The 26,718-nt window shown below is 61.6% G+C and overlaps 1 protein-coding gene across 4 annotated transcripts in view; it reads right to left on the bottom strand.

Moving 5' to 3' along the window:
• MBP (myelin basic protein) overlaps window positions 1-26,718 on the bottom strand; it is a 91,618-nt gene that overhangs the window by 13,984 nt on the left and 50,916 nt on the right. For 2 of the 4 annotated variants that reach the window (XM_051838595.2, XM_070049850.1), the window contains 2 exons: window positions 17,542-17,978; window positions 11,859-11,939 (listed from right to left, as the gene is read on the bottom strand). In XM_051838595.2, the coding sequence (XP_051694555.1) occupies window positions 11,859-11,939; window positions 17,542-17,978 (518 nt within the window). The remainder of the gene's footprint in view (window positions 1-11,858; window positions 11,940-17,541; window positions 17,979-26,718) is intronic. The other 2 variants (XM_051838597.2, XM_051838600.2) reach the window with 2 other exon arrangements.

Genomic DNA, 26,718 nt, shown 5'->3' with positions numbered 1-26,718 from the left:
TGCTCACCAGACTTTGAAGTATTTAAAGCACACACGAAGCGGCAGGTTGCACTGTAGCTCTCAGAGCTGCAAGGTCAGGGGTCAGAACTGCCCTCCACACAAACCTATGTATACAGTAAGCATCAACAGCTTGCTGAGCTGACATGTAGACAGCTTAGATTTTCAATAAAGGACCAGTTAGAATATGTTGTAACTAGGAGGCTGGTGCTGTGGTGCAGCAGGGTAAAGCCCTGGCCTGCAGCGCCGGCATCCCATATGGGCACCAGTTCAAGTCCTGGCTGCTCCACTTCCGATCCAGCTCTCTGCTGTGGCCTGGGAAAGCAGCAGAGGATGGCCCAAGTCCTTGGGCCCCTGCACCCACGTGGGAGACCTGGAGGAAGCTCCTGGCTCCTGGCTTCAGGTCAGCCCAGCTCCAGCCATTGCTGTTATTTGGGGAGTGAACCAGTGGATGGAAGACTCTCTCTCTCTCTCTCTCTCTCTCTCTCTGTCTCTGTCTCTGTCTCTCTGCATCTGCCTCTCTGTAACTCTACCTTTCAAATAAACAAGTAAATCTTTAAAAAAAACCAATAGCTGTAACTACATAGAACAGTTAGACTGGAATAATACAGATTTTGCTGCGAGGGACACCGATGACCTGCTGAACCTGGGCTTTGACCGGGGTTCTTTGGCTATAAATTGTCAGTGGCACAGATAACTGGAGGTAGCCTTGTGGCTACGGTGGTACTTATTCCATTACAGTTGTAGCGACCTTTTGCTAAAAGGACATTTAGACAATTATATTTCTATGTCGTAGCAATGAACAATTATGTATTCCCAAAATGAAAAAGTCTACGTAATAGCATTAAAAACACAAAATGTTAGCTATAAATCAGACCAAGCACGTAGAACATATTTACACTAAAAATTAGAAGAGGAATCAGGAAGACGTAGATGGAGACAGACTGGGTGCGTGGACTGGGAGGTCGGACGCGGCCAAGTCAGCTGACCCCAGATTCAGTGTCATTGCCGTCAGGATTTTGTTTAAGGTTAAAGGGATCCTAAAACCATCCGGAAATGCAAAGGAACCAAAACAGCCAAACAACTCTGAGGAAGAAGGAAGAGGATTTGCTGTGTAGCCGTGGTGCTGGGGGGAACAGGGACAAAGTCCGCAGGGACAGAACAGAGCCCAGAGATGCGCCCACAGACAGAGCAGCAAATTCAGGTGCAGGTGCACAGACATGCCGTGGAAAATGGGTCGTTTTTAAAAGATGACGTTGGCACCGTTGGATGTCCATATACAAAAAATATAAACCTCCTCCCAAATTCATGCCTCCTTTAAGAAGTTAACTCGCCATCGATCCTCAGTCTCCATCAACAAAGTAAAACCGTGAAATTTTAGGGAGAAAACACAGGAAAAAATCTTCATGGCCCGAGCTCTGACCCTGAGCCTGAGCAATCAGGAAAAAATGGACACGCTGGACGCTGCTCCCGCACAGGAACAGGAAGGCCTCAGAGACATCCCGAGGGGTGAGAAGCCCCAAACATCACACCGTGTGACCCCACTTATCTCAGGTACGTCAGAAAAATGGAAGTAAAGGATGTTTATTCTGGGACAGAATGTTTGGAAACCCATACTCGGCTTTTTGGTAACACTCACGTTCCAGGGGCCTCCGGCTGACCCGTACGTGGCATCCTTTGGAAGACTGGACCGCAGTGACGGAGACCAGGTGGGGAGGGGGCGGACTCAGGGGAGCGGCAGGCAGGTGTTGGGGGTGATGCGTCCTCACGGTGTAGCTACACAAACCTGCTCCTGTGTGAAAACCCACGGAGCCGTACACCAAAAGCAGGCCCGTTGTACCACAGGTTAGTTTATCAGATGGAGCGGCCGGGTAACACGGCCTGTCACTCCGTGGGCAGACCCGGACTGCTGGACGCCTTCTATCTCTGCCTGACTCTTCCGACTGTAATCTGCAGAGGAAGTCTGGTCTGTCCAGGTGGGACGCGGGCATCCTGACTTGACTAACCCCCTGCCTGCTCTTCTCTCCATTGCTATGAGGTTGACAGCTCAAGCAAACTCACGCAAGGGATTCAGTGTGTGCCGTCTGGGGCCCAGACCTCATGGCTCATGCACGCTGTGGCGTGTGTCGGAAATCCTTCCTGTCTGAGGTTCAATGATAGCAGCTTCCCATCTGGGCCCTACTTTGTTTATCTGTGCACCTGTTGCCAGGTGTGCAGGTCGTGCCTGTTTGAGGGACCCAGCCGCCTCCGGGGGGCGCTGATCTGGCCTGGCTGGGATGCTCCTGTGTGCTCGGGACGCCCAGCTGCCGACTCCCGTCCCTCACGCCTGCAGGGAGGCTGTGGCGAGTCCCTTCACTCCCCAAACGAGCACCAGCACACAGCATCAGCCCACTCCCGCCACCTTGGAGGCAGCCCAGGGCAGGGCTCCCCGTCTGGCCCTCCTCCATGCTCGCGGTTCGGGCAGAAGCACTGGGCGGGAGAAGCCGCGTGTCTTCTGGGTCCCAACCTTTGCGCCTTCCCTGTTGGCCCCCAGCGCCTCCTGCTGGCCAGGCCTCACCTTACCCTGCTCACTGTGCAGCACAAGGGCCGCTTGGTCCAGTCTGGGGGACGTGCCCGGGAGACACAGCAGGTGCATCAGAGGGAGATGGCAGCTCATTTTAAAGGCCTGTGTTTGGTTTATGGGAAATGGGTGTTAATATGCTCAAGCCTTCTAGAAACAAGGTTTGTCATTTCCCATGCGGGGAGAGAAACTAGAGGGGGAGGGAGGGGGTTAGGGGGCCTCTCACGGCCCAGGGGAGCTCCAGGCCACTGCACAGTTGCTGGTGGGGGGGCCTGCACACAGCCGTCCTTGCTGAGAATGCGAGTGGGCCGGCCATGTGGCCTTGCTTCCTCCCCTCCGTCCTGTCTGGAACCTGAGCCTCTGCCCGGGTCACCTGTGATAGGTGGGGCCCCCGGGAAGGGTCGGTCACTGTGACAGGTGGGGTCCCCCGGGAGGGGTCGGTCACTGTGATAGGTGGGGCCCCCCGGGAGGGGTCGGTCACTGTGACAGGTGGGACCCCCCGGGAGGGGTCGGTCACTGTGACAGGTGGGGCCCCCCGGGAGGGGTCGGTCACTGTGACAGGTGGGACCCCCCGGGAGGGGTCGGTCACTGTGACAGGTGGGGCCCCCCGGGAGGGGTCGGTCACTGTGACAGGTGGGGCCCCCGGGAGGGGTCGGTCACCCAGGAGGTGGCCAGCTGAACGCAGGCTCTCTAGGGGAAAAGAGCCTTTTGTTTGCTTGCTCTGGGACGTGCGTGTGGTGAGCTGGGATGAAGGGCTTCACCACGGCGCTCACTAGCTCTGAGCCCACACCGCTCCGTTTCCCAGCTGCCTGCAGAGATCCGTGGCTCAGGCTGCGGGGACACACAGAACAAGTCGGGTCAGCGGCTCTGTAAGCCGGGAGTGGGCTGCAGGCAGAGTGAGCGACAGCCCAGGCGAGGAGGAGTCAGAAACCAGAGGAGGCGGGGGCGGGGGCCACGCTGGCCCGGGGTCCCGTAGGTGGGGCGAGGCCTTGCAGCCACGGCGCTGTCTACTTGGAGCGGCGAGTCTGGGAGAAGGGAAGGTTGGGAAAACTGCGATTTCTAAAATGACAGTTCCACACCGTTTAGGAAGGCACTAGAAACAGAGTAATCCAGTAAGGTGGCAGCCGTGGTGGCGAGAGGGACGGCCCTCAGGGGAGCCGCGGCCCACACTGTGACGCGCACGTCTTTAGCCTGGCTTTATGCACCAACACCCAAGTGGCCGCGTGCACGCTCTTCACCTCTCCTTTCCCCACAGCACGTCAGGGGCCTCCTCTCTATCAGTCCAGTCTGCATCACAATTACTAAAACCGCAGCGAAACAAGGACTTCTGGACGGGCAGTAAAGCACCACTTGAGAAGCCGCGGGAAGGCAACCATCGCGTTCGTCTTCACATCCATTGCCTTTGCCACTAGCCCGTTGCCCGGCACTGCTTTGTGAAACAGGACTCAGTTTCCCCGAAACCCGCACTAACTCCTCCCCGCGCACATGGCATCTAGCCGCGCCCCTGCTCGCTTGAGAACCAGGTCTCTACCCGGTCCCCGATCTCTCTAGGCTCAGAGACAGGTGAGGGCTCTTAGGCCTGCGGGTAGTAACGGGGGATGGGCTCCCCCCACACCGTGGGCAGGGCGTGATGAGCACGGGCAGGGCTCCCGTGGGCAGCGTCCTCTGCACTTGGCTTTGCCTTAAAGGAGACAGACAGGCGGCGCCCTCCTGTCTCAGGAGCTCACTGGCGCCTGGGAAGCTGTGGCTGCAGACCAGAAGCGGTGTGGCTCTGCGCTGTGTTCCGCAGGAGTCTGAACTCCCGGAGCCAGCCGCCACGATGGCCATGCAGGCGCACGGCGAGTCCCTGCTCCGGACCTGCCCGCCGGCCCTGTGTCTGTCACCTCCTGCTCTGCACTCTGGAGTGTCAGGGTCTGGGGAGGGGGTGAGGGGTGGCGTGCAAGGCCCGCGAGCCTCAGGTTCTCGCCCCACACACGCTTTCGTCTCCTAGAGGAAGGTCAAGTCACGAGACAAGACGCACAGACGTGCAGGGCTGCCCCAGGGCAGTGGGAGCCGGGCCTCTGGCCCCCTAGCCGCACGCGGCAGTTGGTAGCAGACGAGAGCCGGCACGCGACCGTCACCCGCACGCCCTAACCCGGCCCCTAGCCACGGACAGCGCCCACAGCGGCGTGGCCCCTTGCTAGAGCGCCGACCCATCCCGGGAGGCCTGGCCCCTGGCCACGTGGGGCCAGCGGAGTCCACGCTGGGCCCTACTGGTGTTCTGTGTTACTACATGCTGAGATTCTGGAAAACCAGTCACAGAGCCGATGACGTCAACGCCATCTTACCTGACGGAGGGCAGGGAGTCGGCTCTGGGGCCGGGGTCCTTCTTACCTGACTTTCCTACCTCGCCCCGCTGGGCGGCTCACTGCGGCGGCGCTGTGGCGCTCAGAACATGACCCACCGCGCTTGGTCCAGTCACTTCAGCCACGCCTGTCCTTGGTCAGGTCCTGGAGATGGGTCCCAGGTCCCAGCTGTCCTTTCAGAACGCCAGCTTGGAAAAACGTCCCGCCCCTATCCCGGAGTGACAGACACCCAGTGTCCCGCCCCCATGGCAGGGTGACACCCAGTGTCCCGCCCCCATGGCAGTGACTGACAGACACCCGCATCCCGTCCCTATGGCAGTGACTGACAGACCCAGTGTCCCGCCCCTATGGCAGTGACTGACAGACACCCGCATCTCGCCCCTATGGCAGTGACTGACGGACACCCGCATCCCGCCCCTATGGCAGTGACTGACAGACCCAGTGTCCCGCCCCTATGGCAGTGACTGACAGACACCCAGTGTCCTGCCCCTATGGCAGTGACTGACAGACCCAGTGTCCCATGGCTGAGAGCAGCCATTTTCCCAGTGCAGTCACCAGGTTTAGGAGTGCACTCCCAGTCCCCAGGCGCCTTCCAGGGGAGTCAGGGCCCCACTGGGTCCAGAGCTTGGGCCAGAGCCTCCGCTTGCTCCCCTCAGCGCCCAGAGCCCAGCAGCGCGGCTCAGCACTGCCCTCCCGTGGCCGCTCCATTTCACAGACAGGGACGGCGAGGCCCAGAGCAGGGGGCCTGCAGGCCGCGTCCCGGGGCTCGGTCCTGCAGACGGCGGCGCCCAGCGAGGCTGCTGTGCGCTGGATGAAGGCCCTGCAGACGGCGGCGCCCAGCGAGGCTGCTGTGCACTGGTTGAAGGCCCAGGGGCTCAGGCTGAGGTCGCACACGGAGCCCAGCAGCAGAGGAGGAGATGCGCGCTGCTCACGTGGCCAAAGGACCGGTCCGAGAGGGGACGCAGCTCTGAAGCCGCGTGCTTGTTTATTTACTGCAGAGCTTGGCAGACGTCCCTTACGTCAAATTAAAAAGCCATGAGCTGCAAAATTAAAACCACTGATGTCTGAGAAAAAGCAGTTGCTAGCTGCTGGTGGGTTAACCACGTCGGCGAGCTACTGTCTCGGGAATGTAGAGGTTGTCACTGTCATTTCCTACTGCAAAACCAGCTCCTAGAGTCCTGCAAACAGACAGGCAGAGCCGGAGCCTGCGGGTGGGCGGAGCTGCGGGGCCCCGCCCAGGGACCTCAGGCCTCCACACCCACGGATTGAGCTGCTGGGACCACTCACTGCCCGGCAAAAGCAGCACCACCCCGACACATCCCCGCACGAGGCCCTCATCTGCACCAGCAGGTGGCCCAGGGCCGCGCCACGGCCACACTCAGCGCCCGTCGGTTGCACCTGCTGGTGGTCGTGAGGGGGGAAGAGCGGATGAACCGGCAAGGCGCAGTCCCCACCCCGCCACCACCGCCACCTGTTGGCTGTCACCGCGGTGAAGGGGAGAGTCCCGCCACAGTGCCACAGTTCACGGCGGGGGCAGGGCACTGGGCATTCCTGACTGCTGGACCCCCCACCCCCACCCCGTACCCCGACCCGCGCCCCCTCCTCCAGGAGCAGCTGCCTGATCGGCCGCCCCCCCCCCCCCCCCGTCTGCCAGATGGCTCCCGCACAAAGGCTGCGGGGGCTTCTCAGACCGGGGGCTGAGGGAACCGGCCAGGCGGCCCGCAGGGCGCCCAGCGTGGAGGCTGCGGCCCGGCCCGGCCTGCTGCTCACAGAGGCAGCACTGTGGGCGCCGTGGAGCAGCACCCGGGCACTGGAGCCTGCGGGACGGGGTGGGGGGCCACGTGGCGAGCGTGGGTTGCACGATGCCCCTTGTCCTTTCCCTACCCGCACACGGCCACGCGGGCGCGGCTCCTCACAGCGATGTGTGCACGCGTCCTGGGCTCTCCCCTGGCCATCTGCAGAGGACCCTTCCTGTGTGGGGGACGGCCCAGCCTCCCCTGCTGCACAGCGGGGGTGTGCAGTCCCCAAACCTGAGGCAGCCGTGGCCGTTCCTTGTCTGCGGACAGGCGAGCGGTGTCCCGGAAATGCACGGACGACCCCTTCACTTCCGTGGCAGCCTCGGGTTTCCTGGCGACTGTCCTGGCGACGCCTTCCCGCCGGGGACTGGCAGGTGTGGAGGTGGCCGCTGAGTGCCTGGTCCCTTCTCTGGTGCCCTGGCCTGGGGGCAGTGCAGCTTTGTCCATGACTAACAGTGTCTGAGCTGAGGTTGGGGGTGGCTGGGCTGCGGCAGGAGCGACCACGGGAGGACAGGCGGCCCCACGGGGCAGCAGCGACCACGGGAGGACAGGCGGCCCCACGGGGCAGCAGCGACCACGGGAGGACAGGCGGCCCCACGGGGCAGGAGCGACCACGGGAGGACAGGCGGCCCCACGGGGCAGGAGCGACCACGGGAGGACAGGCGGCCCCACGGGGCAGGAGCGACCACGGGAGGACAGGCGGCCCCACGGGGCAGCAGCGACCACGGGAGGACAGGCAGCCCCACGGGGCAGGAGCGACCACGGGAGGACAGGCGGCCCCACGGGGCAGCAGCGACCACGGGAGGACAGGCGGCCCCACGGGGCAGCAGCGACCATGGGAGGACAGGCGGCCCCACGGGGCAGCAGCGACCACGGGAGGACAGGCGGCCCCACGGGGCAGCAGGCTGCCGGGAGCTGCGGAGGAAGTCACAGCCTGGCTGCGCACTTCCCACCCCGTAGCCCGGCTGCCTCCTCTCCGGCTCGGCTGGCGCCCTGTCGGCAACGTGCTCCACGAGGCATCTCCCCCACGGAGGTTCCGGTCAGGCGGGTGCCACGAGGACCTTGTGCCGGGGGCAGCGCCCCGATCACGGGGTGGATAAAGCAGCGTCTCTGCTCCTCAGGAAACCCACTAAGCGCTCGTGGCAGGGGAGCCCGGGGGGCATCTCCCCAGGAGAGGCTCGTGGCCTGGGGCACCTGGGCACTGATGGTGGACGTGGTGCCCTCGGGCAGCTCCTCTGGGAGGCCACTGCCCGGCTCAGCACGGCTGGACGCAGGTCCCGGCGCTGGACGTCACCGGCTGATTTCCCCCTTTGCTTGCAGGCAGCTACTTCAATGTGTCTGAAGTGCATCGCAAACGCTTTCTAGCAGAAATATCCCACTGCTTTGTCTCTCCATAGAAGCACGAGGCACACAGTGACCACCCGTGCACCTCTTCCTGGCCTTCGTGGCACAGCAGGTGGCAGGAGTCTCCTGGGCGGGGGCTGGGACGGCCGTGGCCAGGTGCAGGGGCAGCTTGTCTGGGATGGCCAGGCAGGGCCCAGGGGGCAGTCAACGGCTCCCGTCTGTGCTGTCTGCAAGGAGCCAGGTGTGGCCTGGATACCCGAGGGCCTCTCGGCACATGCGCTGTAAGAGTCACCGTGATCCGGTCAGAGGCACCTTTCTGGGAGATGGCAAGAAAGAGTTGCCAGACTTGGAGGGGTCCGAGGGCCTGTGGATAGGCAAGCAGCACCTGGACAGCCAGAGACGTCCTTTGTCCCACGAGCAGGACGAGATGTCACAAGCCCAGCACCCAGCAAGTCACCTCCTGATGGCGGGGGGGGGGGGGGCGGGGGGCAAAGGCTGTGCGCCTCCTCACCGCCATCTCCCCGGGGACCGCGGCCTTCGGAGACGCATTTGCAGCACTGGACGCTGCACCCGCCACTGATTCCACAGCTGAGGCCCCGCGGGCTCACCGCGCTTCTCGGTTACGGCGCCGCCCGGGGCCCAGGCCCAGGGCCAGGCCAAGGCTCTGCGTTTCCTTTCCCGCAGTTCAGGGCGCACGGCCCTTGTGTCGCAGGCAGCTCTGTTTCGTGGGTGAGAAAAGGAAGTTCCGTGGAGGCGAGCGGCAGAGTCAGACCCCAGAGTGCGTTCCGCGTTCTTGCTCCAAGTCTGTCCTGTGCTCGCGGTCGGTGCCTCCCAGACAGGAGGGGCTTCCAGCAGAACCCTGGGACGCTCTCGATGGCCGGGAAGGACAACGTCCCGGAGGTGACCGCTTGGTGGGAGCCGGCGGCAGGGCTGTCAGCCCCCAGGGTATCTCCAGCGTCCCTGCAGCTGGAGCGAGGAGCCCTGCGCAGCACCGTCCGCTCTCACTGGTGCTAGCTGTGCCACGCCCCGGGCCCCAGCAACGCCGGGGCAGACAGGAGGGCGAGGTGGCACACAGAGCGCACAGGGACCCTAGGGAGCACGTCCGTGCATCTCTCTCCTCGCTGGGTGCTTTGCATTCTCCCCTTCTCAGCTTGCTTTTGGGTTCCTCAAAGCTGCTTCACTTGTCTTCTTATGCCCCCTTCTGTCCGCCGCCCAGTCCCCAGGGAAACGAGCCGTTTGTCCTGAGAAAGGCCGAGTGCCCTGGGGGTGAGGAATTCTGGAGTCTGGTTCTCCAGCGACTTGTCCTCTGCTGTGGGGGTGGGCAGAGCTCTCTCACCTTTACTGGTGTTCTGAGAGGCTGGGGGGGAGGGAGGGACGGGAAGGAAGGGGCAGGGAGGAGCCCAGAGGCGGCGGAGCGCTGGGCAGATCAGGGCCGGAGCTGGGGGCTCAGCGTCCACATCAAGACCCGCTGAGTTCCCGCGCCACACAGCAAGGTTTTGGTTCCGACTCCACTTGCTGTAGTCCTGGTTTCTGCAGCCTGGGGCGTCCACCCAGTGGCTCCCACCTCCTCCACAGGCCCAGATCAGGAGTCCAGGACGGCCACTGGGTTTTGACCACCATCTGGGGTGGCCTGGCCTCTGTCCTTTCCCCAGGATGGACGCTGCTAAACCCACTCCCCAGAGGCCAAAGGCTGGCGCCGTGGCTCAGCAGGTTAATCCAACCGCCTGAGATGCCAACATCCCACATGGGCACTGGTTTGTGTCCCGGCTGCTCCACTTCCAATCCAGCTCCCTGCCAATGGCCTGGGAAAGCAGCGGATCATGGGCCAAGTGCTTGGCCCCTCCCACCCACGTGGGAGAGCTGAATGGAGCTCCAGACTCCTGGCTTTGGCCTGGTCCAGTCCTGGCTGCTGCAGCCACTTGGGGAGTGAACCAGCAGATGGAAGATCCCTCTCTCTGCGTCTGTCCCTCTCTGTAGCTCTTTCAAAGAAATACAATAAAGCTTAAAAAAACAAAAAACCACTAACACTCAAATCCACTTCTGGAAACGGGAGTGCACCCGACGTGCTGAGGCAGGCGCTCGGCGTGGGCACCAGCCCTGTCTTTCTTGGAGAGGGGGGCCTGGCGCGCGCTCTCTCACCATGAAGACAGCGTGGCCCCCGCTCCCTGCGAGAGGGAACCGGTTCTGCGAGCAGTCCACCTGCGCCTCGTGTCCCCTGCCCTCCCCTGGGCACCTGTGGCCTTGAAGAAGCCTCTGGCCTTCAGGGAGCTGCTGAGAGCCCACTCGCATCACCGTCCCGCGCACTGGGGCCTTTGGCTTCACTGTTTGCCTTCAGTTCAGACATCTGCATGCCAGCACGCACACACACACTTGCATGTGGCCAGGTGTCCACTGCGGGGGCGGGGTGGTGCCTCGTGCTGCCCAGGTCTTTAACGCAGGCACAGAAGTCCATCTGGGATAAGGCAGTTTTCCTCTGCTAATTTTTTTTTTTTTAAAGAAAAATTCAGCATTCTGCCGAAGGCATCTTCCCGTAATCAGAACCCCAGAGGAGCCCCTCTCTCCCTGGTGCTGGGTTATAAAGGTGTCCCTGCATGCTCTGTCACAGCACAGCGGCACGGCCACACGGATCCAAGGGAAACGCACACACGGGGGACAGTGTCTGCCCGCCAAGCCACCGAGTCCCCCGGGGGTTGGGTTCCCCGCGTGCCGAGGCCCTATGGAGAAATCCCAGGAACTGAGGCCTTTCCCACAGCCCCCGGGCTGCTGCCCACAGTGGTCCCTCGGCCCCACCAAAGCCAGCGTGCCACCAAGGCCGGGCTGCCCCACGCTGCACTCTGAGCCTCACAGGCCCCTCCTCCACTCAGGGGACAGCCCCGTCCCGGGGGGGGGGGCACCTGTTCCATGCCCAGCAAGCAGCGCCTCTCCTGTGGGCCCTGGGCTGCAACCCCGCCTTCCCTTCCAGGGCTCCACAGCCCGGGCAGCAGCTGCAGCCCCACTCCCCTGCCTGCACCACCTGGACCGGCTAAGGGGAGGATTCCACGGCGCGCGTCCCCTCCCCGCCCCCGCCAGCCACAGGCAGGTCAGCGTAGGCTCTTGCGAAGTAGGGTTTTGTGCACCTGTTCTTTACCACTGTCACTCCCCCAGGTCCGAAAGCCTAGGTGGTGCCAAGGGCAGCTGGCGATGGCTTTCGTCTGCAGCGTGCGAGGCAGACCTGAGTGTGTGCAGCGACCGCGAGCACCAGTCCCACCGGAGGCCGGCTCAGGCTCGGGCTGCAGGCCTTCCTCCTCCCCAACCTCCCCGGTCAGCCCACCTACCTACAGCACCAGTCCCACCGGAGGCCGGCTCAGGCTCGGGCTGCAGGCCTTCCTCCTTCCCCACCTCCACCTGCCTACAGCTCTTAGTCACGGATTCATCCTGTGCAAAGCTCACCTGAGCTGCTGCAGACAGAAGACTCGAGGGACCGGACCACCCAAGGGTCCAAGGAACAGTTACTGAGCGCTAAATACCTGTGAGGCACTGGAGTCCAGGCAGACGCCCTGTGGACGCGGCTGTGCGGGTCAGGGGTCACTGATCCTGTGCCCGCACTTGCCCCGGGTTGTTCACGACGCTGGCCTGACAGCCACGCCTGGTCCCAGCCGGCCCCTGGGCCCCAGACAGGTTGCTGGGGGCTCTTCTCCGTCTCCTCCCTTGCTGAGTTCCCATCCCCGCACCCCCGGGCCGGAACCTGCCTCTCTTGCTCTGCGGTGGCTCACAAACGCTACCAGGAGGCTGTGCTCCCGGGACGGACCCTGGAGAACGCGGAGGCCCTGGCCTTACCTTGTACAGGTTGCACAGCCCAGGGCGGCTGTGGGTGTTGCAGGGCAGAGGGCTCCTGCTCTGCTTGGGCCACGGAACCTGCTGGGGACACAGAGTGTGCGGTGAGTCTGGCGTGGGCACCGCCGGGCGCCCCAGAGTCTGCGGTGTGGCCCCAGGCAGCGAGGAGTGGGCAGTGTGGTGACGGAGGGTGGTGAGGGCCAGGGGAGCAGAGGCCGGCCTGGGCCCTTGGAGAAGCTGGGGCGGCCGCACGCCCAGGAGGAAGGTACAAGAGGGACGATCTCGGGACAGCGTGGGCTCTCCAGTGTGTCCTGGGCCCTGTGCAGGACTGGGACCGCACGCTCTTAGTGCCGTAGCAGGTGCCACACGCAAGACGTCTCCGGCAGACGGCGAGGGGGACTTGGCAGGGCAGAGCCCCAGAGGGGAGCACTTTCTGTTTTACTGATGTTACTGCCTCAGCGCCTTCCCTAGCAAGCGTGTGGGCGTCGGCACCACCGGCATGTCCAGTGTGCCTGGCGGGGTCGGCGGTGGACACCCCCGTGGGGCCGTTCCCGCCCTCCCCGGGCAGCCAGCCTGCGGCAGGCCTCTCCCCGTGCCTGGTGAAGCCCAGGGCTCAGTGTGCACGAGAACCTCCCGTGGCCCGGCTGCTCTGAGTCCCAGACGGAGCCTGCTCCCGTCCCGTGTGCCCCCGGTGCCCCTTCTAACAGTGCGCCTGCCGCTTTAACGCCTCCGAGGGGGCGGGCATTACAGGGCTGCTGACCCTGCAGAGTGGAGGCAGGGAGAGCGGGAGGGCCGCTCGGAGTGGGCAGGAGACGCCTCCCGGGCAGTGAGCAGCCGGCGCGCCTGTGGCACAGAAGTTTCTAGAAGCAGTGCCGGAAGCGGCCCCAGGTTTCCAGGAGCAAATCTGAGGTGGGGGCGCGCTTCGCCGTCCCCTCACGGGCGACTCCCCGTTTGCTCAAGGGCTACTTCCACACAAGCAACAGGCACTGGTGACTTCAGCACGTGGACACCCTCGTTAGCTGCTCTCCGTGGGCGGCCCGCAGGGGCGGCGGTCTTGGTAAGACCTGGCCGTGGCCACAAGGATGAGTCCGCACCAAGAACCTGGTCCCAGCCCTGCGTGCCCCTCTGTGGAGGCTGTCATCACGGTGAGCCCTGTGTCTCCTGCTGGCCCGCCCGTGTGCACCGTCCCCACCGGCCACTGGGGGCGCTCGCCAGGAGCAGGTGCAGTGTGCTGAGCCCAGGGCTGCACAGATGCGGCCTACTGCACACCGCAGCCCGCACGGGACAGTGGTCTGGGCAAACGCTGAAACTGCCAGGCACGTAGGGACAGCCACGAAAGAGGGGCGAGGACCCCGGATGGGCACCGGAGAAGAAAGAAACCTGTGCTTGTGGAGGAGGGGTGGGGCGTGGGGTGTGGGGGCCCACACTCACCTGCCTGGGCGTCCCAGGGCCACGAGGGGCAGGGCGCGGGGCCCACACTCACCTGCCTGGGTGTCCCACGGCCACGAGGGGCGGAGCGTGGGGTGTGGGGCCCACACTCACCTGCCTGGGTGTCCCACGGCCACGAAGGGTGGAGCGTGGGGTGTGGGGGCCCACACGCAGCTGCCTGGGCGTCCCACGGCCACGAGGGGCAGGGCGCGGGGCCCACACTCACCTGCCTGGGCGTCCCAGGGCCACGAGGGGCGGGGCACGGGGCCCACATGCACCTGCCTGGTCGTCCCAGGGCCACAAAGGGCAGGGCGCGGGGCCCACACGCACCTGCCTGGGTGTCCCAGGGCCATGAGAGCAGCAGGACACAAGGTGTTGAATTAGCCAGGGGAGGGGCCCCCGGAAATACAACGTAAAACAGTCACGGGCAATTAGCACACCACTCTTGGTCCATTGTATTGTTTAATAAATGCATAAAAAGGCAGGGATACACAGTCAGCCAAGGTTTACAACAAAATCAAGTGGTACAATCACCGGAAGGGAATTCTCGTTAAATGCAGACAGAACGTCCCGCGTATCACTTGGACAGCGGCTGCAGCCGAATCACTGCCCGCCTGGCCACCGCCCGAGCCCACCCCTGCGCGCAGCACGCCCTCCAGGGCTGGCTTTGTCCCGCGGGAGCGCTGAGGAGCCGAGACCCCAGTGGCAGAGCCCCTCGCGCGGTGCCCTCCCCCTGCTGCCCTCCGCGAGCCACACTCTGCTGGGCGGCTCTGGCCGGCCCCGCCGAACCCCGTGGCCCTGACTGTGCGAGCCACCTGCGTGTGCTGGCCTCTGCAGGGCGCCGGGCACACCCCACGCCCGGCACAGCACGGTAACAACGGAGCGCGGATTACCGAGGCGCTGAACTGCATGTGGCGTTAACATGAGAGAGGCGGCGTCACGTTAGTCCTGCCGAATGCTCTAACGCAAGTAAAGGCAGAGGTGGGTGGAACGGTGAGCAGGGAGGGCAGGGCTGGGGGGAGATGAGGCCGCCCCGTGAATCCTCGCTTCTGGCCACGGACTGGAGAGGCACAGCCTCCGAGGCCGGGTGTGACGGAGCGGGGAGGGGTCGGCGACGCCAGCTGCAGCTCCGTCTCTCCCCAGAGCCTGGCCTGGAAGGCCTGCTCCTGGTGGGCAGCAGGGACCAGTCCCCCCTCTCAACAAAGGCCAGTGTGCTGCCTCCTCCCTGTGGCCCACACGGGAATGGGCCTCCCCAGCACCGCAGCGCTGGGCGGCAGGTGCCAGGGGCCGAGGGCAGAGGGCACAGCAGTGGGGACGGCAGACCACCACCAGCCAGGCGGGTTGGGTAGAGAGGCTGCAGTCTCCAAGGCTGTGCCAGGGGGCGCCCCCGTGTGCCCAGAGAGGGTACCAGGCCCCTCTGCTGTGAGAGGCGGTCACCAGGGCTGCCGCTGTCTTCCTCCCAAGCATGTCAACCTCTGCAAGGGGCCTCAGGATCCAGCAGGCCCCCCGACGTGTAGGACGGCCGTGGGCCTGGAGCCAGGCGCCCGGGCACAGAGCTCGTCTCTCCCACGTGTCAGAGCCAACGACCCACGCCACACACACGGGGGCCGCTGTGCATACGCCAGCGAGGCTGCTCCCTGGGGTGTCCCACAGGGTACACAGCCAGCGAGGCTGCTCCCCGGGGCGCTGCGCAGGGTACACGGCCAGGGAGACACTGCGCACACGGCCAGGGAGGCTGCTCCCCGGGGTGTCCCACAGGGTACACAGCCAGCAAGGCTGCTCCCCGGGGTGTCCCACAGGGTACACAGCCAGCGAGGCTGCTCCCCGGGGCGCTGCGCAGGGTACACGGCCAGGGAGACACTGCGCACACGGCCAGGGAGGCTGCTCCCCGGGGTGTCCCACAGGGTACACAGCCAGCAAGGCTGCTCCCCAGGGTGTCCCACAGGGTACACAGCTAGGGAGACATTGCACACACGGCCAGGGAGGCTGCTCCCCGGGGTGTCCCACAGGGTACACGGCCAGCGAGGCTGCTCCCCGGGGTGTCCCACAGGGTACACAGCCAGCAAGGCTGCTCCCCAGGGTGTCCCACAGGGTACACAGCCAGCAAGGCTGCTCCCCAGGGTGTCCCACAGGGTACACGGCCAGCGAGGCTGCTCCCTGGGGTGTCCCACAGGGTGCACAGCCAGCAAGGCTGCTCCCCGGGGTGTCCCACAGGGTGGCCGCTGTGCACACGAGGCTGCTCCCCGGGGTGTCCCACAGGGTACACAGCCAGCGAGGCTGCTCCCCGGGACACGGCACAGGGTACACGGCCAGCGAGGCTGCTCCCCGGGGTGTCCCACAGGGTACACAGCCAGCGAGGCTGCTCCCCGGGGTGTCCCACAGGGTACACGGCCAGCGAGGCTGCTCCCCGGGGCGCTCCTCTGGCTGTGCCTGGGGGCGGCTGCTGTGTGCCACGTGATGCAAACTCCAGCTGAACTTCTGGCCTCAGAGGGAAAGTCTGTCCACTTCAAAGATCTGTAGCCGGTAGTCATTGATAGAAAGAATTGATACTTCAAAAATTTTAAAAAGTTATTTAAAAAACTTGCAATTTCTAACAATACTGTGAAAAAAGTTTTTTTTTTTTTGATCCTTGGTAAACTAGCAACTCTACTTGCAACAAGGTTCACTATTTCTGAACCTTAATCCTTTTCTGGAAAATACTGAAGATTATAAGAGATTTAAGACAATAAAGCTGTAATCCTACCTAAAGTGAAGACGTTCATGTGTGAGCACACATGTACACACATGTCAGTGCGAGCACACATGCACACACATGTGAGTACCCCTGTACACACGCGTGTGACTACTTTGCGAGGAAGTCACAATGATTGATTTACACGCTTTCGCAATCTTATGTCAGCGTAAACCATCACTGCTGACATGGAGTCGCTTTGGAACGCATCCACCCTGCACACACTCGCCCTCTCCTCGAATCAAGGCCACTGGTGGAAGTCTCCCAAAGTGCTGACCTGGGACGCATCCGGGGGCTTAGCCTGAGAGCCAGACTCAGCAACCAGATTCCGCCGGCACCTGGTGTGGCTGCCACCGGGGACCACTTCCAGGGAAACGGGCCTCTGGGTCAGGTCAGGGGACACCAGACGCCCAGGCAAACACAGTCCCCGCACGACCAACAGGACGGACCTACTGTAACACCTGAGCCACGCCAAGTGCTGTCAGAGCCCGACAGTGTCACACGAAACCTGGGCTCGGCGCTCGGCGCATCTGGCGGCGGCCGGTGTGCTTCCAGCCAAAGCCAAGGAGACCCCGGCATGGGGTTCATCTTGTGACTCCGTGATGGGCAGCCATTCCAACGGCCGTGGTCAGCGACAGAGGCCAACGCTGGGCCCCCACAGACGCCCTGGGGTGTGCGTGGGGTGCTGGCGTCTGACACTTTAGCCCAAAGCCACTTAGATTCCCAAAGCCTTCACGCAACAGCAGAGGACACAGGCAGAGCTAAGTGGGGTACGGATTTTGTGGGGACGTCCAGTGAACCGGGGCTTTGCAAAGTGCCCCCTCTCGCCACCACGACCCCACGGCGCCCGGCACTGGGGAGCTTCTCATTTGTGGCCCAAATGCCAGCGGGGTCTGCCCTTTAGTGGAGCATCAGCCGTGGCCACCGCCCGCGTGCACAGCCACCGCGGGGAGCGAGGAGACCCGGCCCCACTGCAGCCTGCTTTGTACCCACAGAACATTCGCTTTCAAAGAACGAAGCTTCCGCGATGACTCAAAAGAATGGCATCACCAAACAGTCCGGGCCGGACTCACACGCACCCATCCCCCACCCCACCCCCAGGAACCGGTCCGGACCAGAGAGAACGCGCGCTCCAGGCGGATTCACACTCAGGGCTGGCTCAATCGGATCATTGTCGCAGACCAAGAGTACAGCTCAGGGGGAGCCCAGAGGGGGCTGCCGAGGCCGGCCGGCAGCAAGCCCCCCCACCCCCCGCGCATGGCACAAGGAAGCAAGAAGGTAGTGCCCACAGCACAGGCACCCCGGAGACCCACAAGTCAGACGGCCTTGTGCTCCTGGGCCACACGCTGGCCACCATGCCTGGTGGGGAGGAGGAGGAGGCACCGTGCCGAAGCAGCCCAAGCAGCAACCCCGGCCCATGCCCCTGGAGCCACGGAGGGGCCACGTGCCAGTCCGCCGGCCGCCGGCCGAGCTCCCCGTGGACCCCCTTGTCCCACCGACACTAACGCTCCTCTACTCGGAGCTCACCTTGCCGGAGCCCCGCTTGGGCGCGCCCCTGTCACTGCTAAAGAAGCGCCCGATGGAGTCGAGGATGCCCGTGTCTCTGTGCCTGGGGAGGAAGCCATGCCGGGCATGGTCCATGGTACTTGCTGTGGCCAGGTACTTGGAGCCGTGCCTCTGGGAGGGCCTCTTCTGGGACGCCATGACGTCGAGGTCCTGCGGAGCTGCTGCGCTGTCTTCTTGGATGGTCTGTAGCTCGTCGGACTCCGAGGGCCTGTCTTTGAAGGTGTTGTCCTCCCTGCCCGGGGCATCTCGGGAAAAGAGGCGGATCAAGTGGGGGCGGCTCCTGGGGTCAGCTGGGCGGGCACCCTGCCAGGCATTGTTCGGGTCCGCTGTGCGCTTGGAGTCTGTCACCGCCGTGTCCCTGGACGAGGCCCCATTGTTCCGGCCCGCATCTGCCTCTCCTGCAACAACAATGAGATGTGAATACGGGCCTGTGCCGGGTAGGCCGAGACAAAGCCGCTTTCTTCCAGGGGTCTTGGACTGGCTGTCTCCTATAAAATGCACAGAACAAGTGCGGGGCCCACACGGCCTCCAGGCAGCCTGCGGGCACTGCAGGCAGAGACCAACCTGCACGGGGCTGTGGCGGTGCAGCCTCGCGTGGCAGGAGGCCCCGGGGTGGGCACAGGGGGGCTTCCGGAGGGAGCAGCCGAGCAGCACCGTAACACAGGGGACTGCCTGTGGGAGAGCAGCCGCGCCCGGGGGACAGCGCCCCCCACAGGCCTGCCGCAGGAGCTCCACGGCGGCCAGCACCCGTCTGACAAAAGGTGTTGTTACTGTTCTTGGCAAACTTGGGACTTCCCACATCTTTTTGTAATTCACGCCTTACAGAAGTGGGACATTCAGAATTCTTTCACTCCCAGATTCCACAAGAGGCCTCTTGCACTAGCGAATCGCTTACTCAGGACATTTTCCTCTGGCTTTTTCTCCGTAAAGAAAGCAGCAACAAGCCCGAGGCTTGCAGTGGACAAGATGTTCACGCTGCATGCCTCCATTCTGCTCTCAAATCACAGTAAGGAAGTCAGCTTCACTTAGTTCTTCTCCAAATTCCATTACTAAGAGAAGACAGATTCTTGCAGTACAATCCATCCATCCACTCACTCATCCAGTGACATTACCCAACAGCATTCATGTGTCCATTAACCCACATATATCCATCTGTCCACCCTCCCAGCCAGCCACACGCCCATCCCCCACCCATCCACATCCACATCTATCCATGCATCCATCCACTCATCCCCGTAGACATCTGTCTACCATCCATCCATCATGTATATATATCCATGTACATCTACATACATCTATATATATCCACACATATATATATCCCTGTTCACTCAAACACCCATCCATACACCCATCTATCTATGTATCCATAATATATCCTTCTGTCTACCATCCATCCATCCATCCATATATATACATCCATGTACATCTATATACATCTATATATATATCTACACATATACATCCCTGTTCACTCAAACACCCATCCATACACCCATCTATCTATGTATCCATAATATATCCTTCTGTCTACCCACCCAGTCATCCACCCATCCACATGTATACCCATCTGTATACCTGCCTACTCATCCGTCCATCCACCCACCCATCCATGCATCTGTAGGTCCATTCATCCATCTGTGTCCATCCACCCACCCATCCATGCATCTGTAGGTCCATACATCCATTCATCCATCTGTGTCCATCCACCCACCCATCCATCCATCCATCTGTATGTCCATCCATCCATCCGTCCATTTGTGTGTCCATCTATCCATCCGTCCATCCATCCACCCATTCATCCATCCGTCTGTCCATCCATCCATCTGTATGTCCATCCATCCGTCCATTTGTGTGTCCATCTATCCATCGGTCCATCCATCCATCCATCCATCCTTCCATCCATCCGTCCATTTGTGTGTCCATCTATCCATCCGTCCATCCATCCACCCATTCATCCATCTATCCATCCATCTGTATGTCCATCCATCCATTTGTGTGTCCATCTATCCATCGGTCCATCCATCCATCCTTCCATCCATCCATCCTTCCATCCATCCTTCCATCCATCCACCCATCCATCCGTCCATCTGTGTGTCCATCTATCCATCGGTCCATCCATCCATCCATCCACCCATCCGTCCATCATTTATTGAGCATCTGGAATGCATTTTTCTAGATGTCTGGGTTACAGCAAGTAAGATGCTGTCCCTGTCTCCTCGTGTTGCTTACACTCCAGCAGGGGAATGATATGAAAATGTACGTTATGGTCCAAAGTGTTGCGTCCACATCCTATTCCTCACACCTGTGACTGTGGCCTTCCTGGGAAATGGGGCCTTTGCTGTCATACGGAGGGCCCTGGTCGAGTGGCTGGTGTCCTTGCAAGGAGACAGAATTCGGACATAGAGAAACAGGTGCACAGGGAAGAAATGGGAGGAGGGAAGCAGAGGCTGGGGCGACCTCCACATGCATGGGATCCCAGGGACGCCTGCAGGCACAGAAGGGGTGCTCCTCGCCCTGCAGACGCCTGCAGGCACAGAAGGGGTGCTCCTCGCCCTGCAGACGCCTTGCCTGAGGGCTCTGTCCCTGCAAGTGCGGGCAGGAGCTCCTGTCACTCTAAGCCCCGGTGTTGGTCTCCCAGCAGGTCCAACGCGAAGGCCGCGCTCGCCAAGGCTGTCACGTAGGCGCCTCACTCGGTGCTGTCTGGGCCAGGTAAAGACTCGGGGTGCGGCTGGCAGAAGGGGCCCCTAGGAGGCCTGGGCAGGAGCGAGCTGAGTCGAGAGAGGAAGGTGGTGGCCCTGGGAGGCTGGAGGCCGGGCAGGGCCAGGAGCAGGCTTGGAAAGCGGTGATGCACACAGCTGCTGGAAGACGGGATGGCGTGGGAGACTGACTCCAAAACGGAGCGAAGAAAGCCAGGCCTGGAGCTGGGAGGGCACGGAGGGCACGCGCCCCGGAGCAGCCGCTGCGAGCACCCAGCACCCAGCACCCAGGCCCCTCCAAGTTCCCATTAAGGGGGAAGGCAGAGAATAAACAGGAGAAACACCTACTAAAGCCAGGGCGAGGGATGTGGGCGGGGCTGCTTTCCCCAAAGGGCACCTTCCGGTAACTGCTGGGGCGCCCTCCACCAACCTGTTTCCAAGCCCACAGCCAGACCTCCTACAGCACCAGGACAAGAACACGGTGCCCGTGACGAGTCCGGGAGCCTCTCCTCTGTCACCAGGGACACCCCGACCGTCCCAGCAAGAGGGAAATGCAGTCCAACAGGGACGCTCCTGGAGACGGGACTAGCCCCAAGTTCCCGTGCCTGGCACGGGCCGTGACACCAGAGTCCCCAGCGGAAAGGCGCCATCTGGCGCACGGGCACTGTAGGCCCTGTGACCACCCTGTCAGGTGTGGGGTGGCGGGTGACACACCGAGGTCCAGCTCCAGGCCACGGGCAGGGCCAGCCTTGCAGCCAGACCTTCCAGGCAGGGTCAGGCCTCGGCCCGCTGCACAGACTCCTTCCTGAACAACTCCCAGAGCTGGGACGCCCTGAACACCCGTGAGGACAGGGATTCCCACGGGGTCGGCTTCACACTCGGAAACACTCTGAGGGTGTCCTTCACTTGGGTTGAAAAGACAGTCTGGAAGAATTTCACCTCCTGGGAAAGAACTCGCCAACATTCACGCAAGCTGCAAGGCCAGCGCAGGGGTCCCCCACCGGCTCTGGCACCGGCTCTTTGCAGCCAGCAGATCAGGTGCATCTTTTACCCAAGTTTAGACCTGGCAAGGTCATGAGACCGTCTCCGGGCACGTGTGCATGCGCGCACACACCCACACACGCACACGCACGCACGCACGCACACCCCAGCAGTGTGCTCCTGGAACTGCCGCAGCCCCGGTCTCTGCCTTCCTAATTCGCGACCCTGCACAAACACTAGTAAAACGCAGTAGCCACTTGTGTTATGAGAGCTACTGACTCACACAGATGACAGCCTGGCAGCAGCCCAGACCGCAAGCCTCGGGGAGCGAGTGCACGTGGAAGAACACTTTCTAGCTAAGCCACCGGGAGCTCAGGCTCCATGTCCTCCTCAGTATTTCCCACACCTGCTGAGCGACTGACTGACGCGCTCTGCCTTGCTCTGAGTTTGTCACGGGCCCCTTTGTATGAGGTTGGGTTTGGGGGCTGGGGGCAGGTCGGACACTCGTTCTGGGGCGAGCCACACACGAGGGGTGAGGGGGGATCCTTTTGGTTTGTTTTATGTGTGGCTGCAGGTGTGTACATACGCAACACTCACCCAGGAGTCTACACTGGCCATGCCATACGCCAAGAGTGTCTACACTGGCCAGGCTGTACGCCTCAAAACAGGCCACCCAGTCTAGGAAAAGGCACATGGAAAAGACAGGACAAAATGGGGCAGGAATCTGTGGTGGCACCACTGTTTCGCGAGCCCTGGTTACATTCAGCCACGCGGGAACACTGGCATTTACAGCGTCTGTTGAATTCATGACTGCACCGAGGTATTTGGGAAAGCAACACGAAGAATACTTTGATCCGTATGCGCCATGGCCCGCATAAGCCTGGTCACTACAGAGCCGTGGGCCGCGCGGAGCTGCGGTGGACAGAGCTGTGGTCAGTTTAAAGCCGCGACCGTGGCCAGTAAAAAGCTGTGGCCTGCAGGGATGCGTGCTGATTCTAGGCTACAAGAGCAACAGGAAAGCTAGATTCTGGGTTCGTAGCTGTGCTTCATGTTCTGTGGCTAATACAGATCCCTGCCCATGTGAAAGGAAGACAATAGCTCCACTGTACCAATGAGCTGCGCTAACACCCCACCGGAGCATCTGCATACTAATACTCGCGCAACAGTCGGCCTTTGTGTCCGCGAATGCAGCAGAGGGGGCATCCGTGCCAGCAGCTTCCCCGGCACACCAGGGCCGTGAGCCTGCAGGGCCCGCGGGTGGGACGAGCAGCTGAAATGCACCAACTCACGCCGTCTTCAAAGGACGTCAGTGCAGGTTTATGCTTACGCAGTATCGATTCCACGTTTAACCAAACCTGCAGGTCTGATTTTACCAGAATTCACACTTCTATGCTAGTGACCAAGTTCCACGGTGCAGGAAACCTTCTTAACACACACACACACACACACACACACACACTCACAGCCCTCCTTCGCTGCCTAAGTGACCCGGGATGGGGGTGGGAGAGTGCACCAGCCCTCAGAGGGGGCGTTACCCTCCCCTCTTTGACGTTTGCATGGACCATGGGTCCCGGAGCAAAGCAGTGCTCAGCAGGCTGAGTCGGTGACACGGGGAGGTGCTGTGCACTTTGAAGTCCCGACCAGCTGAAGGCTCCCCCGTGACAGGCCGGTTCCAGCCAGAGGGCACAGTGGCCCGGGCCCCACACCAGCCAGGCCAGCTGCTTTCTGCCGCGTCTGGAGCAGGGCACAGGGCGCCCGGCCTGTTGCTTCTCCGTCAAGACATTTCTTAGGTGGCCGTGCCCCCCCACCTGCTCTCACTTCGGCCTCTCCGGCGGGATTTGCTTCCTCCACTGTGAACCCCTGCACCCAGGCTCTCTGTAGCCGGTTCCCCTGCAGACACGCGGGCTGGTGCAGCCCACAGCAGCGTGCAACACAAGGCCCCCCTTCCCACAGCCCCTCTGCAGATGTGTGGACAAGTGCCTCCTGCCTGCCCTTGGGTTCAGGTGTGGTCAGGGGTGTGTCCTGCTTCCCTCCGGTGTTCGTGGATCTCTGTGTCCTGCCCAAGCCCCTGCAGCTGCCCCATCCCATCCTCACCCCGCACCACACTGGGCCGCCTGGGCACCCTCGGTGAGCAGGCCTTGTCCTTGGGGTGGGCACCTCGGAGTGGCTGCCTCTCTGCCTTCGAGCGATCTCGTTTGCTTCTGCGTCCCTCCCCTGGTGGGGCCACGCCCTGTTTAATCCCTGGCTCATCCAGCCAGTGCCCTGGAACATTCTTCAAAAGGAAACGAAAGGAACCAGCTTCCCCCGTTTTCCTAGGAGGATCTGGGTATTGGCACGGTAGCTTGCTTTACATACTGGTTTTCAACTGGAATTTCCCTTAAATCTCGCAAGACTCCACACCCACTTGTCAAAGAGCCAGGTGTACACAGTAATCTGAGTTGTAGAATTCAGAGTTCTCCCTGGGCGTATGGATGGTTTTGTAATATTCCAGATAAAACCTCTCACATGGCTCAGACGTAGCAGAAGACACGGGACTGGCACTGTGGTGCAGTGGGTAAAGCCATTGCCTGGGACGCCGGCATCCCCTGTGGGTGCAGGCTTCAGTCCCAGCTGCTCCACTTCCTGTCCAGCTCCCTGCTAATGGCCTGAGAAAGCGGTGGAAGATGCCCAAGTGCCTGGGGCCCTGCACCCACGTGGGAGACCTGGATGAAACTCCTGGCTCTCGGATTCAGCCTGGCCCAGCCCTGGCCATGGAGGCCTTTCAGGGAGTGAACCAGTGGATGGACTCTCTCTCTCCCTCCCTCTGTTCCTCTTTAACTCTGACTTTCAAATAAGTAAGTCTTAAAAACAAACAAAAACCCCACAAAGTAGCAGAAGACAGGCTTTAGATTTCCAGCTCTTTCTCAAACCCCAAATGCAAATGTGTGCACTTGGACTTGCTGCCTATGTTGGAAACATGGTTGAGCGGTGCTGGGTGCTCTGTGGTCAGTCTGGAGTGAACCCAAAGAAAACACAGAGGGGTCCGTGGTGACAAAGCTGCGGCTGCAGTGTCTCAGGTCCCTGTCCTTGGCAGAATCTTTTAGTGACTGTTACACACACACACACACACACCTGAGATCCTGAAGTCACCCAAGGCTACCCTGGAGCCCTGAGGCTCACCGGGCAGCATCTCTGGACTGGTTTAGAAACTGCCCCTGAGCCGGTAGCCTGATGCCCCCAGAAAATGACAGCTCATTCCCACGAGATGGCCTCTGGCACAGCTGTGATGACAGGTGAGTGTCCCTTTCGGGGCCAGCACTGTTGCCCCGTGGGTTAAGCAGCTTCAGGAAAGGAGACAGGGAGGAAGTGAGCACTGGAGTCAAAGGACAGGAAGGGACCATGCGGGATGAAGGCCTGCGGACCACGGTCGCAGAGGGCACATACGGGTCCCCGTGGGACACGCCTGTGGCCTCCAGGCAGGCCATGGTGGGGAAGTCTAAGAAGCCCCAGGTGTCCCCACACCAGGGTCTCCCTATACCTTTCCTATCTCACTCCTGGCCCCTGTGAAAATTCCCACCCAACAGCCCCATGGCACAGCTATCTGCTCACGGCCCTCACGTGGCCCTGGTCCCTGCTCACGGCCCTCACATGGCCCTGGGCTCTGCTCCCAGCTCTTGTTTGCCCACAGCCTCCAGAAACTTCCCCAGAGGCCCTCGGTAACAACTTTTCATGTGTGTTTCTCCTGCAAGACAAAGATATTTTGACAGAAGTACAACTGGCTTACTCACTTTGAGGATTCCGAGCGGTAACCGATCCACTGGGTTTCCCCACATTTTTGCCCTGGTTTTAGAGACAACTGGTCGGCACGCAGGCCAGAGCGTGGTCTTCGTTAGTTCTGGGTGTTTTACATTCCCATAAAATCGCCACAAATACACACACACATAGCCACACACACTCACACACACATACTCAACACCCAGCCACATGCGTGCAATCACAATTATACACACAGTCTCACACACTCAGTAGCACATGCCACACATGCACACAACCACAGCTGAGCTGACCCAAGGGGCCCGCTCTCCACTGCAGGCATGCCGGGCTCACAGCCCCAGGCCCCCAGATTCCTGTCCAAAGCTTCCTTTGGTGGTGGGGGTGTGACACACGTGTCCCCGGAGACCAGCTCAGCCACTGATGGGAACCCCTCCCTAAAGGAACTTCTTAGGGCCTGGCGGCCAGGCTCTGCAGTCCTGTGTCTCAGCAGGGCCCTGGGGCTGAGGCGGAATCCAGCAGGAGTGGCTGGGGCCGACTGGCTGTCTTGGCCTTCCTTCCCCTCCCTTGGCCATCCTGCTATGATGCTGCACCGTACTTGAGCCGGAAGTCCCTGGACGACACCTGAGAACACATGGTGCCGCCCCCAGGGCGGGTGGGCGCTCCCAGGGCACAGCGCTCCCACCGTCCATGTCTGAGGCCAAGGTTCAGAGGTGCCGGGTGTACCTGTCCTGCTAGTTTTCCCAACGATTTCTCTACACGCGATCAGTAAGCTGGTGCCCCAAATAAACCTGTATCTAAACACGCCAAAACGCGCTACTTTCCGGAATTATCCAGATGCACCCTATCACCTGCTTCGAAGCCCCCGCACGGCACAGATCAGATGCACTTTTGTGGAGCAATCTAGGAAGTGGAGCGGATCCTGAATCACTCGGTTTTGACTTGGCATTTTTACGGCAGGGCGTCCACTGTCCACAGCCTGCAGGTGACTTCGCTGTCAGCCAGGTTCCGAACGCTGCCCAGCGGAAGAGCCTATGGGGACGCTAACCCCTCGGCCGGGAACCTGGAGCTACAGCCACAGTTATGCAGGGGGTGTCCAGGGCGGGGGCCTGGCCCTCAGGGCAGCAGCGCCCTGCTGGGGAGCTGTGGAATTTGGACGTGTAGGCCAGGGCTGAAGAGGGCCCTCCTTGTTTGTGGGGTGCGCTGCGCGCGGGGTCACCAGGCAGGGCAGGCGAGACAAAAAGGCCCATGGTTGTGGCCTGGGGATTTGCTACGGCAGAAATTCTGCATCTATGAGAGGCATGTGGCTGGCCGCCAGGCTCCCGCAGAGACTTCTTTAAGACATGTCCACCAACGGATCCCATCAACCCACCCCTCTCACACAAACGTCTGCTTTGTGTGCCCAGAACAGTTTTTTCTTGCTCTAAATAGCTCCCCCGGGACCCTCCCACAGAGGGTAAGGGGTCACAGGGAGGCAGGGAAGCAAGGGTGGGCACTGCTCTGGAGACCCCAGGAGTCTGCACCTCATGGGGCTGAGTCCCTCCCTCCCACAACAGGGAGGCGGCCCCCGCATCGGCTCCCCCAGCACAGCTGTGTAGAGCCAGGGGACTAACCAGCCAACTCCACGTCCACGGAGGTCCTGTTCCATGCGTGGCCTCTGGTGATTCTCCCAGGGACTCTGTTCTGACTGCTGTGGGCAGGAATACGG

The sequence above is a fragment of the Oryctolagus cuniculus genome, chromosome 10 (assembly GCF_964237555.1).
Source record: "Oryctolagus cuniculus chromosome 10, mOryCun1.1, whole genome shotgun sequence".
NCBI classification, from domain to species: domain Eukaryota; kingdom Metazoa; phylum Chordata; class Mammalia; order Lagomorpha; family Leporidae; genus Oryctolagus; species Oryctolagus cuniculus.
This window is presented reverse-complemented; position numbering and strand designations above follow the sequence as displayed.